This window comes from Leopardus geoffroyi, chromosome C1 (genome assembly GCF_018350155.1).
Source record: "Leopardus geoffroyi isolate Oge1 chromosome C1, O.geoffroyi_Oge1_pat1.0, whole genome shotgun sequence".
NCBI classification, from domain to species: domain Eukaryota; kingdom Metazoa; phylum Chordata; class Mammalia; order Carnivora; family Felidae; genus Leopardus; species Leopardus geoffroyi.
Window position 1 is genome coordinate 14138621 of NC_059328.1, and position 12994 is coordinate 14151614.

General features: G+C 49.3%; 1 protein-coding gene across 5 annotated transcripts in view; it reads right to left on the reverse strand.

The window, feature by feature from the left end:
• The window catches only part of CAPZB (capping actin protein of muscle Z-line subunit beta), a 134965-nt gene that overhangs the window by 81998 nt on the left and 39973 nt on the right, over positions 1–12994 (reverse strand). The window contains exon 1 of one of the 5 annotated variants that reach the window (XM_045475880.1): positions 7622–7645. The exons of the other annotated variants lie outside the window; for them this stretch is intronic. Within the exon in view, the coding sequence (XP_045331836.1) occupies positions 7622–7630 (9 nt within the window). The 5' untranslated portion in view covers positions 7631–7645. Of the gene's footprint in view, positions 1–7621; positions 7646–12994 lie in introns of those variants that run through there. 5 annotated transcript variants of the gene reach the window in all.

Below are 12994 nucleotides of genomic sequence, written 5' to 3' on the forward strand. Positions count from 1 at the left end.
CGTGGTTTTTAAAACCGTGAAGCAGTGTGGCCTAGCAACGCTCTCTGTGCTGCGGGACCACCGGGAATGAGGCAGAGGGTCTGGTATGGCGTCTGACCCAGGAGCTCCCCGCAGCCCGTCCTCCTCAAGTGGCAAGAGCCTTCTCAGAGGGCAGAGCACATGGCTTACCTGCTAGGACTTTCACACAACAGTTTTGTGGGTGCTCAAGGGCCCTTTCCTCCCTGATTTTTTGCTCATTCGACTCAGGTTTTCCACTTGGGCTGCCAGGAGTCTCTAGCAAGGCAGGCAGAGCGTGATTTCTGTTTCCAAGTCATGAAGCACCAACAAAGGAGGGCAGACTCCTGCAACTCCCCCCAACCCCGTGCCCCCCGCCCTGTTTATGATGGAGCATGTGAGACCCATGGCTCCCCTAAAGCCGAAAAACAGTAAGAGTTGATCAAATTCCATATTCGCCCCCAAAAGATCTTCTTCTTCTTCTTCTTCTTCTTTTTTTTTTTTTTTTCCTGTTCTGTACTGTTCTCTCCTTGTTCAGCTTTATTTCTGAAGCCCTCTGGCCAGGACAGCACCAAGGAGTATCTCCATCAATTCGGCTTTCTCTGTATTTACTGGTGTTCACAAACCCGTCTGAGGCCACTGAAACCAGACGAATGGACAACCCCCAGAGAGTCCCCCAAACAACCTCGACTCCCCACCCAGCAGTGAGAATGTCCAAGTGCCTCTCTCCCTGGTATATTTATTCCAAGACAAAACTTAGCAACCCCTGCAGAGGCTCTGTGTCAAATACTACGACAGCCATCAGCCGATGTTTCCCTTAACACGTCCCTTAGGGGAGTGCGAGATCCCAAATGAATCACACTCAGCAGGTGGAGCTGTATCTTTGCTGTAGTGTGGCTTAAAACACTGGTTTGGGATATGACCAATTCAGTGTTTATAGTCCCCAAACCTCACAGAACACAGAATGGTTTCTCCGCAAAGATCAAAGTCTATCTGGTAAACTTGGTGGGATGGGAAAACTTCCCAATGCAGAGTCAGCAATCGAGTCCCGGAGGAGGCATGACTGGGCGAGCACATTCTAAACGGCAAGGCAGGGTCTCTGCTTAGCAAGGGGAGGAAGCACAGGTGCATGTGTTCTACCTCCCCTGTAAGGCAGAAAGAAGCCCTTTTCCTCCTGCAGCCTCCCCCTGCACCACCCCCTGCCAATACTCCAGAAAGCCTGCCGACCCCTGTTCTGTGCACAGAGACTCAGCTCCCGATCTGCACTCAACTCGAAGGCAACTGCTGGTCGCTCTCTGTGGCGGCCAGGCAAAGCACAGGGGATGACTTTACGCAGGGAAACATCCCAGGTCAGATGACAACTGACAGGATCGCTGTCTGCCAGATTTCTTTCTTCCGCACTGCTCTTGGCTCTGCTCTCGAGCCAGCTGGGGAAGTGGAGCATTTTATCTTGGGTGTGCCTCCCTCTACGTCTCCAGATTGCAAGGCGCAGAATCAGAGAAACGGAAAGCTAAAGGGAGCCTGAGAAACCATCGAATCAGCAACTTCTTTTAAAACCGAGAAAAACTGAGGCCCAGACTTACAAAACTAATTAATGCAGACTTAATCAGATAAACTAAGTAGCAAATGAACCAAGACCAGAAAACAAGTCTCTTCATTAAACAGTTTAATGCTATCTGCTTACAGAGCAATCCTAAATTAATTCAAGACTGAGGACAGATTCGCCCCCAAAATCATCATCTTTAATAAAATTCTATATTATTAGAATCAACAATGGTGTTTTAAAGACTACTTATATATCATCCATATAATTTTGTTTTCCAAATTAGTCATTCTTTATCAGAACATGAAGAACCCAAAATGTAGGGGTGCCTGGGTAGCTCAGTCAGTGAAGCGTCCCACTCTCGATATTGGCTCAGGTCATGGTCTCCCGGTTCCAAGTCATGAGTTCAAGCCCCGAGTCGGGCTCTGTGCTGACAGCACGGAGCCTGCTTAGGATTCTCTCTTTCCCTCTCTCTCCACCCACCCCCGTGCTCTCTCTCTCTCGCTCTCGCTCAAAATAAATAAATAAACATTAAAAAACGACAACAACAAAAAAAACAAAATGCAAACCAATTTCCAAAGAGAAAGGGCAGAGAACGGGCTTCTGCTACAGGCCTACTATGAACTGTAACTTACCCACATGGCGCATGTGGGTTTTGGGAAAAGTCTCACCACAGCTCCATGAGTTTCCCCAGTTACAGAGAAGTAAACCAAGTCTCAGAGAAGTTAAGACTTGCCCCAGATCCTGAGCACTGAATGACAGAAAAGGACACAGAATACACTGGTCGGCCTCCCGGGACCAAACACTCTCTAGAGAACGTCAAAGGCCCAAATTTAAAAAAAAAAAAAAAAATTATTTCAAATAACTTTTGGAGAACGGCTTGCTGGCTCACAGAATCCTTTAGGGTGAGTCTCTTCTCCCCAGCTGGGCAAGTCGTGAACAATTCTACCTACAACCAAATTCTGAAACCTCCTGTCATCTTGGATTACAGACTCCACTCTCACAAACACTATGGCCGACGTGTGGATTTCTCGAAAACGCTAAAATCTTTTTCAGACGGTTTCTCTGGTTGATGGTTTCCTGGACCCCTTTGTAAGATGTGCAAGGCGCCATTACCTATGGTCTCATCATTAATGCTTCACAGATGTCTACAGCCACTGCCCCGGCATGTTCCTGACTGGTTTCACGTAACAAGCTTCTAATCCCTCCACTTTGTCAGCTGGTAGTTAGACGCGTAATTAGGGCCGATCCTGAGACGTCTTCAATCAAAGTCATACACGCTGTCCACTTCTACTTCAATGACACAAGGAATTCAGGAAAGCTTTCACAAAAGTCGAAGGTGATTAAAGCAGAACGTCCCAGGATTCCAAACAAGAATTAAAAAAAAAAAAAAAAAAAAAGTTTGGGAGAAACATCGTCCACATGTTCCCCAATGGAGGCTGAGAAAAGTAGACTCCCTTTTTCATGGCAGGAACAGCCACCTACATAAACCCTCTCCCACACCGACTTATAAGATGGCCTGGATAAAATTTAACATTTCCCCATGGGCTTTTGCCAGTAACGCGAGTACGTGGTTTCCAAAGGTGTGGGGGAGACCTTGAGTCTAACTTGCAAATGGTACAGACAGACAAATCTTGATGGAAAAGCAAGATTTAAAGGAGCAGGAAAACTAAAGGCTCCATCAATCCAAGAACTTCATCTAAAAGGGGGCAGCGCTGCCTTCTGTGCAAAGGGAGGCTTGAGGAAAAAACCACAATGTTTACCCATCAAGCAAAGCACTTGGCCCACTCCTATCCTGGGTTCCTGATACCCTATCTCAGAGGTAAATCAATATGGAAGACTCTCCAACCTCTGCTTGTCCTATGCAACTCAGGGGCAGCTCCCGATCAGGGCACCACCCTGTACACGAGCCACCCCGGGCACCACTCATCACAATACCGCAGAGTCCTGCAACAATGACTGGCCCTCTGGCCCTCCCAAATACCTCACCAAAGCTTCCATACGCTTTGCTGACAGTAAAGTACAACGAACATTTTACCAACCTGTGATAAATCTGCAAGTCTAATCTAAGTCCAGTCTCAAAGCTCATCCCTTCTGGTTGTCGGGACTCACTAGACAGAAAGATGCCTTAAAAATGAAGTCCTTCTGGGGCGCCTGGGTGGCGCAGTCGGTTGAGCGTCCGACTTCAGCCAGGTCACGATCTCGCGGCCCGTGAGTTCGAGCCCCGCGTCAGGCTCTGGGCTGATGGCTCAGAGCCTGGAGCCTGTTTCCGATTCTGTGTCTCCCTCTCTCTCTGCCCCTCCCCCGTTCATGCTCTGTCTCTCTCTGTCCCAAAAATAAATAAACGTTGAAAAAAAAAAAAAAAAAATGAAGTCCTTCTGGCTTCAAGATCTATGACCTTCAAGACAAAGACACCACCTTGCCGGTCAGAGGCCGGCACAAAGGACCTTGGAAGTTAAGACAGACAAAGGTGTACATCTTTCACCTGCTTCTTCTGAGTAATGAAGATCTGGACAAGTCTTTCCCCTCCTTCAGCCTCAACTCCGTCATCTGTTAAATGGGTACAATAATAGCACCTGCCTTGCAGCACCATTTTGAGGACATCAGAAAGTATATGAAAAGAACCTCGCACAGGTCCTGAAATACATTAAGTAACTCAATAAAGAAAGGTATCATCACCGTCCTCTTACACAGCTTTTAGTTCCAGAGGGCCCAAGAATCGAAGTTCCTATGTGGAATTAAAACACACGCTCCCATGCGCGCACGTGCACACACACGCACGTTTACATAATTAATATTACTGGAATGTGTACAAGCGGGTAGCCCTGGAACAAGAGCTTGAGTATCAAATCAGGGTCAGGCCACTCCTTTTTGGTTCTTTTGGGCTAGACGAAAAGTGATCCTTACGAGTGAAAACTACTCCCCCATCTACACACACGTTTCCTTAGGGCTGGTGTATATTGTCACCAACAAGACATTTTCACAAGTTCAAACCTTCTTTTCTTCCACCCTCAACGGAATGCTAAGTGCTCTGTCTCAAGAAACTTGGCGCGTGAGTAAGGAGCTTAAAGTCCCTCAAGGAGCAGAAAGAACTAAAGAAAGGGAAGCAACAACTTCCAAATCCGAAATCTCTTTCGGACGACCAGGAACTACACCCGAATACCGCGTGGCACTGTGATTATCATCTCTCGCGCCAGCACCGCAAGCAGGGCTCGGGCAACCACAGCCTACAGATATGATCACCAGTAGCAGCTCCCATAGTTTCCACTGAGCAGTGATGCCACGGCCAGCTCGGACCCAAGGGCTCAGAAGGCATTCACAGTAATAGCCAAAACATATTCGGACACTAAGTGATTATATGCCAAAATCTGATTTCATCTTAACAACAATCCTAGAGGGTCACTACTGGTATTCTCAGACGTGGAAACTGACGCAGAGGGCGTGGTGACGGCGTGAAGCAGGGATGCAAAGACAGGGCTCTCCGACCCCACAGCTGGCGCCCAAGCACTCCCCTGCACTACTGTCTGGTAGCCAGGCACCTGCTGCCACCACCATGCTCTCTCTGTGGCCTAAGAACCACTGCCAGCTCTCTGTTGCCAAGTCTCCAAAAGAAGGGGAGCAGGTTATTCACCGTCCGCTTCTGCCAGCTAGGCGGCAAGCGAGGGTGGTGATGGAGCGCTCTAGTTAAGGACACAGGTTTGTGTTGTTGTTGTTGTTGTTTTAAGTTTGTTTATTTTGTGAGAGAGCAGGGGAGACGGAAGGGGACGGGGAGGGGGAGGAGCAGAGGGAGAGAGAGAATCCCAAGCAAGCTCCGCATTGTCAGCATGGAGCCCAGCGTGGGGCTTGAACCCACGAACTGTGAGATCATGACCTGAGCTGAAATCAAGAGTCGGACGCTTAACCGACGGAGCCACCCAGGCGCCCCAAGAATACAGGTTTGAGAAAGGTCGTCTGCACTCAAACCCTGGGTACTTCAGGTTCTAGCTGTGTGACCTCAGACAAGTTCCTAAGCTCTTCTGAGCCTCAGGTTTCCCAACCTATAAAACGAGGGTAGAGTCAGTGCATATTTCACACTGGTATTTTAAGGATCAGGTGGGGGGGTATTCCTTATTACAGCACTTAGCACACACACGGAATGTAGTCACTGCTCCCTAAGTTTTCCATGACAAGTCAACAGAGTAGAGGAAGCAGGGAGCGGGGGTGGGGGTGGGGGAATAAAAGGATATGATCTAAAATTTCAAAATAAAGGTCTCTGTGGCCTTCCGCCAACCTCTAGAAAACAGTGCTGGACTTGTGCTCCTGCAGCAGGGCAGTGACTGTGAGCCCAGGGAGTGCTCCGGGCCTGCAGGGCCCGGTGGCTTCACCGTCACATCACAGGAGGGCTGGCTCAGGCTTGGTGGGCAGGGCTGGGCCTATTTCAGCCCATACCTCCACCAAGCGGAAACCCAAGGATGGGCCTCTATGGCAGTTCTTTGGGAATCCCAATGCCTGACTTCTCAGAGGTGGTTTCCCATTCCATGGCAGATGAAGTGGTTTCTCATCCAGACGTATAAATCCACTGACAGCTTTCACTAAAAGCAAAGAGTCTGTGACAAAAGACCTCAAGTCGGTAAGGTCTTCCCGAATGTAAGAAATGTCACTGTGGCCCAGGCCAAACATGCTCACAGACCTGCTTCTAAGAGCAGGCAAGGGAGAAACTGAGGACAAGGTGCTGACCGACTCAAGGGCTGGGGTGTAATTACCCTATCCACCTCTATCTAGCCTGCACACTCTTCACCTACGGGCGAAAATTACGGTCAAAGCCACACGGGGTGCAACCGAGGCCCAGGAGACACTTTCCTAGATAAGGTTTCAGAGCGGGGTGCTTGCTCCGTTCTACTAAATGAACGGTAATGTCAATTACTGCCTGTCACTTGGTCACATGAATAAATACAGAATGCAGAGTCGGCCAGCCTAAGAAACTAGTGCCCCTTCTGCACAGTCTTACAAAAACTTGCCACGGAATGGGGGATCTCTACGACTGGAAAAGCGATCAGCAGAACCCAACGGGCAGTGAAACTCACTCCGGGCGCTGTCACAGCAAGAACCGCTTCTCGCATTCCATTCTCCCCGTGCTCCCACCAGCCCAGGGAAACCGAATGAATCGTCTACGAGGGACCCCAGCAAAGCCAGCCTGAAACTCACCAGTGAGAGCTTCGCAACACAGAGAGAAAGCATCTTTGCTTTAGTTTGCCAATTTTCTTACACTGAGCTCATAAGTTCCGTGACCACAGCGAAGGGGGAGGCAGTGCAGGAGAGCTTAGAAAAGTACAGGGGGCTTGTTCTGCGAGTTCTCTTCGCTCTGACACGAAGGTAGAAATCAATTCACTTTCCCCTTCTAACCCCTGAGTCCCAGGAGAACCATCGTGTTTGGATGGCCTACAAATGCTCAGCTTTCCGGCAGCGCCCCAGACAGGGAACGCAGCCATCCAAGTATTGTTCTTACCTCCCACCTCCTCCTACGTCAGGGGAGGGGAGCGGGCACATGGTTCCGAGGTCACGCTCCTCACTTAAAGGATCGTGGGAATGCTTATGGAAACACTTGTGACAGCCCTGCCAGCTGGAATCCCTGCTTCTAAGAGGCTGGAACGCCAGCGAGTGCAGGATCAGACATGGGAGGGAGGCGAGCGCCAGGAGGCAGATGCTGGCGATCTCATAAAACAGACGGCAATGACCAAACTGTCCCCTTCCACGCCGCGTCACTTTGCGTGCTCCGATTACACCTCAATAAGGCTGGGAAGAAAGAACAGGAGAGAGACACAGCCGGCCATTCTTCCACCTCCTCAAAAGTACACTGCTGCCCGACAGCTTGGGGAAAGCGGGTTTTCGAGAAAATTCAATTAGGACGTAAGCTTAAGGAAACCCAGAGCATGCCGAGCGAAAAGAGTTTCCCAAGCGTCTCAGGGCCGAGTGGCACACCCAGGTACCTGGAAGACTGACCACTGAAGCCTCCCACTGCTCTCTGAGGAGCTGAAGTTCAGACAGGGCCCGGGGCTCACCCACGCTTACACGTGGAAGCAGAACCCAGACCCAGAGCTGTGCTACCTTTTCCATTTTCCTGTGCCCCTTCCTGGTGAGACTCAGCATGAGAGGAAGTGGCCGTGTAAGACTGCCCAAGTTAGGAGGTCTGTTCTCAAGTACACCGAGTTGTTGAAAGAAGGTATTAACACAGATGTCTGCCTGACTCCCCACCGGAGGCTGCCAGGCCCTCCAGAGCCTTCAAGGTCACCAGCGAGGACGCCCTGCTCCCTCTCTTGTCGTTTCCCCGCATAACCAACCGCAGGCAGCTGGTCATTGTTGGGATGTCCTCTGACTGGGGAAAATGGCTTAGCTGATTATCACGGGAAGAGTAAATCCAGGGCAAGGGGGCAGGGTTAGGAATCGTTTCCAGTGATGGAACAGATCTACTCATCAGCCAGAATTCTTTCTTGCAGGATGTAAAAATCAGCAGGTTCCACCAAAGACCCACAAAAGTCCAAGGAGGTATATGCAACGTGGTGGCACATCGGGGTGAGAGAGTCCTGTGGGAAAGAGGCCTTCTGGCCTCGGGCAAGCCCACCAGAGATAGGAAACAACATGTCTCTTGGGAGGGAGCCTCAAAACTCCCACAAAGTTTTACTGGAAAAGTGAGATAGAAGAAAACAGTGCCCATTTCGGTAAATTTATTATGAGTTACGAATTTGTATTTGTACAAATGTAAGAAAAGATAGTTATCAACTAGTAAAGTCTTTGAGTGAAAGGTCTCTTGTTGTTCAAGAATCCAGAATGTCAGAGTTTTAGCGACCCCAGAGTCCCCCTCACAAACCCCCTTCAGCCTCTGCCTGGTCATCACCGGAGGGGACAACTCACCGCCCGTTTTCACACAGCAGTCCTGCCCCCCAGAGCCATCCCAAAGACGTGCAAGGTCCTGGCCTCATGACATCCCTTCAAATACCTGAAGCAAGCCCTCACACACTTGTGTCCTCACCCAGAGAGCGGCTCACTCCCGCTCAACACTGCCAGTGCCGCCTGGGTCCTGCAGAGGACACAGTTCCGACACCACTCTCCATCACGCACTCCCCAGGGTCAATTCCACTGACTCAGGCAGTGTTTACTATGTGTCACTCGTTTTAGATTGGACTCCCCCTAGCTGCAGCCCTTGGAGCTGTTCTATTTTGTTGTTTGTTTGTTGAGGGAATCAAGGTCCTAAAACAAGTACTTCCTTCGGCGGTCTCCCCAGCTGCCATCGTCACATCCTGAGCCTGGACGTGAGAAAGCACACCAGGGCCAGGCAGGGGGGTGCTACCAGATTTTCCCTCAGCTAAAGGAGAAAACACACACGTTACTGACAAGTCCAATAAACCGCTCAGAAAGTACTTCCAAGCATAACCATTCAGGAAGCGCTTTAATAAAAGATACATCGTAATGAGTATGTTAGAAACAGAGGCTAAGAAGGTGTAAAAACAATTTGCTCTTGGGGTGCCTGGATGGTTCGGTGCGTTAAGCATCAGACTTCAGCACAGGTCCTGATCTTGCAGTTGGTGAGTTCGAACCCCGCGCCGAGCTCTGTGCTGACAGCTCAGAGCCTGGAGCCTGCTTCAGATTCTAGGTCTCCCACTCTCTCTCTGTCCCACTTGTGCTCTCTAAAAAAACAAACAATCCGCCCCCCCCCCCCCCCCCCCCCACAAATAACCCCAACGATTTGCTTTTTTATGTGGATCGAGCATTTCTCCCAGAACACAACCCTGGCAGCTCAGTCCAACCTTCCTCGCAGCCAAAGGGTGACTCCCAATCCAGCCTCCGGCCGGCTGCTCTGGATGGCAACCACTGGATCCAAGCTATGTTGCTGGAACATGTGGCTTGTACACTGATGAAGTGGCATCAGCAGACATCCACGCTGAGGTCCCCGAGGTGGGGCGACTCAGAATTAATGTCCCAAATAGGTAATGCTGCACTCAGCTCAACTCCATTCTTCATCCTTAAGACACACTATCGCATTAAAAAACATCCTCTCAATAGTTAATGAGATTTTAAAATTGACGTAATATAAACAATAAGCAGGTCTGAGAGCTCTGAACGACTGAATCCCGGGTGGCTTGCCTTGCATCTTCTTGGCTGTGCAGCGTGCATGTTCAATCCAGAACCGGGGGACACATGGCACCCGGGTGACCTGGGCTCACCAGGAGTTCATCTGATCAAGGACTTTGCCCGGAAGTAGAGTGAGCGGGTGAGGCATGCTCAGGAGCGCCACATTTCCTCGGGACTCAGTTTTGTTGCCCAGCCAGCCCGGGGGGGGGGGGGGGGGGGGGAAGCGAGGAGGCTCCGTTGGCCCGGTGGGAGCAGGGTGCAGCGCATACACTTAGCTCCATTCGCTGGGCTCCCATCACGCCTATAAAGAACGAGTCCCCAACCGGAGGGTGGTGATGGGCACGCGCACCCCTCCTGCACAACATAACACCCGGCGAGTCACCAACACACTAGGAAGTCAGAAGTCTAGCACTGCTTCAGACCCTCCCCGCGTGCCCGCCCCTGCCAAGTGACACAGGCAATGGTGACGCTGGGTGAGGGGCAGCCCGATGGGGACCGCAGAGCAGAAGGCAGACGCAGTGTGCACAGGGGCCCTTCAAAATCATCAGGGTGGGTATCTCCAGATGGGGCTTTGTTATCTATAAACTTTGTGATTTCTAATTATAAGAGGCAGGCACGAGTGTGTCAGCACAGAACAAGCTAGAGTTTTTACACTTAAAAAAAGTTCTTAAACTGACAATTTTCAAAACAAAAACCAGCAACCAGTCGTCATTTAGAGTATGGTACAGAGAGCAGCAAAAGTCTATTCTCAGAATGGTCACCCAGATTGCTCATCAAAATTAAACTCGGTGGGGGCACCTAGGTGGCTCAGTCGGTTAAGTGTCCGACTCTTGATCTCAGGGTTGTGCGTTTGAGCCCCACGTTGGGGGTAGAGATTCCTCAAATAAACAAATAAACCTAAAAAGTTAAACCGGGTAATCTGGTTCAAAGGGGAGGCTGGTGTGGGTGGGTACAGATACAAGATTGGCCATGGCGACAAGCCACTGGTTCTATATGCTTGAAATTTTCCATAATAAAAAGGGTTTTGTTTTGTTTTACAAATTTAAATCAGGCAACACCCCCTCGCATTAAGCCCCAGCTGCCAACTAAGCCAGGCTCCGAGGCCTATTTACCAGACATTAGGCAACTTTCTCCCACTTGCAGTAGGGCCTGGGAAGCACCCTCTCCACCCACCTCCCCAGCCAAGGGGGGTACAAAACGAGCCCTACGCAAAGCTCTGCAGCAGCCCAGGTGCTTAAAGGACTGAAAATCACAGGGTCCTCAAAAGTCACCAGAACTCTCCAATTTGGAGAGCTCTGCTTTCACTGGCTTCCTGCAACGATGCCACTGGGCGCTCTAGAATCTCCAACTCTGGTTTGGTTTTAGGAAAGTTCCACTGCTTCTGGCTTTAGCTTGGCTCCCTCTACACGCTATAAAAATACTGCTTCCTAGTGCTGCAGTAGCTCACAGCAACTGCACTGAGAGAAGTCGTCATGATCAGCATTCATTCCGTGAACAAAGGGTAAACATGTACACGGCTAGCACTGGTTGGATTTCATGCCCTTTCTCCCTCAAAAAAAAGAAAAAAAAAAAGCCTAATAATTATATCCTTCTCTACAACGATTTAAAAAATCCATTCCTTGGAGCGTCTGGGTGGCTCAGTCGGTTAAGTGCCCAACTTCTGATTTCGGCTCAGGACGTGATCTCACAGTTTCATGAGTTTGAGTTCCACGTCAGGCTCTGCACTGACCCTGCAGAGTCTGCTTGGGATTCTCTCTCTCTGTCCGTCCCCTGCTCACATTCTCTCTCAAAATAAGTAAATAAACTTAAAAAAAATAACACTAATAAATAATAAAAAATACATTCCTTATTTTAAAATAAACAAGATACCGTTTAACAGAACCACATTAGCATCACCAGACTCCGGGTGGAAGAGACACAGAAGGTTGCTCGGCTCAATTCTGGGTCCATGGCTCCTTTAAAGACTTTATGAGCCAAAATTCAAATAAGAACCCAGATGTGACTCTGGGTGCCTCCAACATGCCCAGCACTTCACAAGGAGGAAACAAGAGGTGCAGGGAGGCCAGGTCACCTGATCAAGATCACACAGTACAGATGTAGCGGCTGCAGCATGGGTGTCCCTAGTTAAGGACGATACCAGTCCCTCTGGAGTATTCACAGTTCTGCCCCTTGTGAGGCCAGAGATGAAGTGACCCTCTCCACAGACAAATGCACACACACCACAGTGTGGATAAGACAGCTGGTGGGGTCACACACGTCTCCCATTCCCAGACATCCCAGGTTAAAAACCTCGGTTCAGACTTTGGATCACGAAAGGGCTTGGGCCAGAGAGTCTCCAATGAGAAGGGGGGCATCAAGGTAACTGGCCTCGCCTCCCCTGGAGCCTGCAGGATCCCAGAGCTGCTCTCGAGGTCCGTCTGCATGCTGCCTCCTCCCCAGCCCTCGGTAACTCTGGCTTGAATGGGACCAAAAGTCTCTTTGGGCTGACCCTCTTAAAATAAGGAAGGCATCTGCTCACCCATCTATGTAAACAAAGCTTTACTGCAAACTAAAGATGAACAAAAAGGGATTCTTTACAGAAAACACAAGGTGCCTTAAGCCCTGTCTAGATCACGAACATGAGATTTTGTGAAGGTAAACTCGATCCTGGCTCCCATGGGCACGGCTCTTCCGTTTATCCCCCTGCCACTTTCCACCTCGCACCTCAATCCAACATAAAGCCACCTCCTAGAAATCTAAACCCGATCCTTGGAGCCAAATAAATAATTTCAAGGAGCAGGTGACACAGAAGAAATCTAGAAAACAATTTTGCAAAAATAGCTGCAAACTGGGAGAGAAACATTTTTCTTCCATGTACAAACCCCTTGACCCAAGGGTTTTGCAAAGGTATTACACAAAGCTTCTACACGTTCATTCATTCCACATTATTTCCAGTAGCAAAAAGTAAAACTAACCTTAACGCTCAGTGTACGTGAATTATGGGGAACCATTAAATGAACCACTATATGATCACGGACAAGAAGTTTGCAACAGTGTTGTAAGTTAGGTGAGAGAAGGGCTTCTGTGATGCCAGTACAAACAAGCAAGGATGCAAAATTTAAAATATGAAAGCCAGATTTTAAAAATATACTCAGAGAAAACCGGGGGCTGGGGGAACCAAACCCACACCAAAGTAAAAGTGGTTTTATCCATGAGGGGGGATTTCTGAGAACTGTTCGTTTTTTTATCCTCTTTGTACTTTTTGCATTTTCCAGAAATGAAATACGTACTCTCCCTCCCCTTTTTTTTCTAACTGTAAATGTGATACAGGCTCCCTGTCAAAAATTCAAGCATTACAGAAAGCAAGAAGCC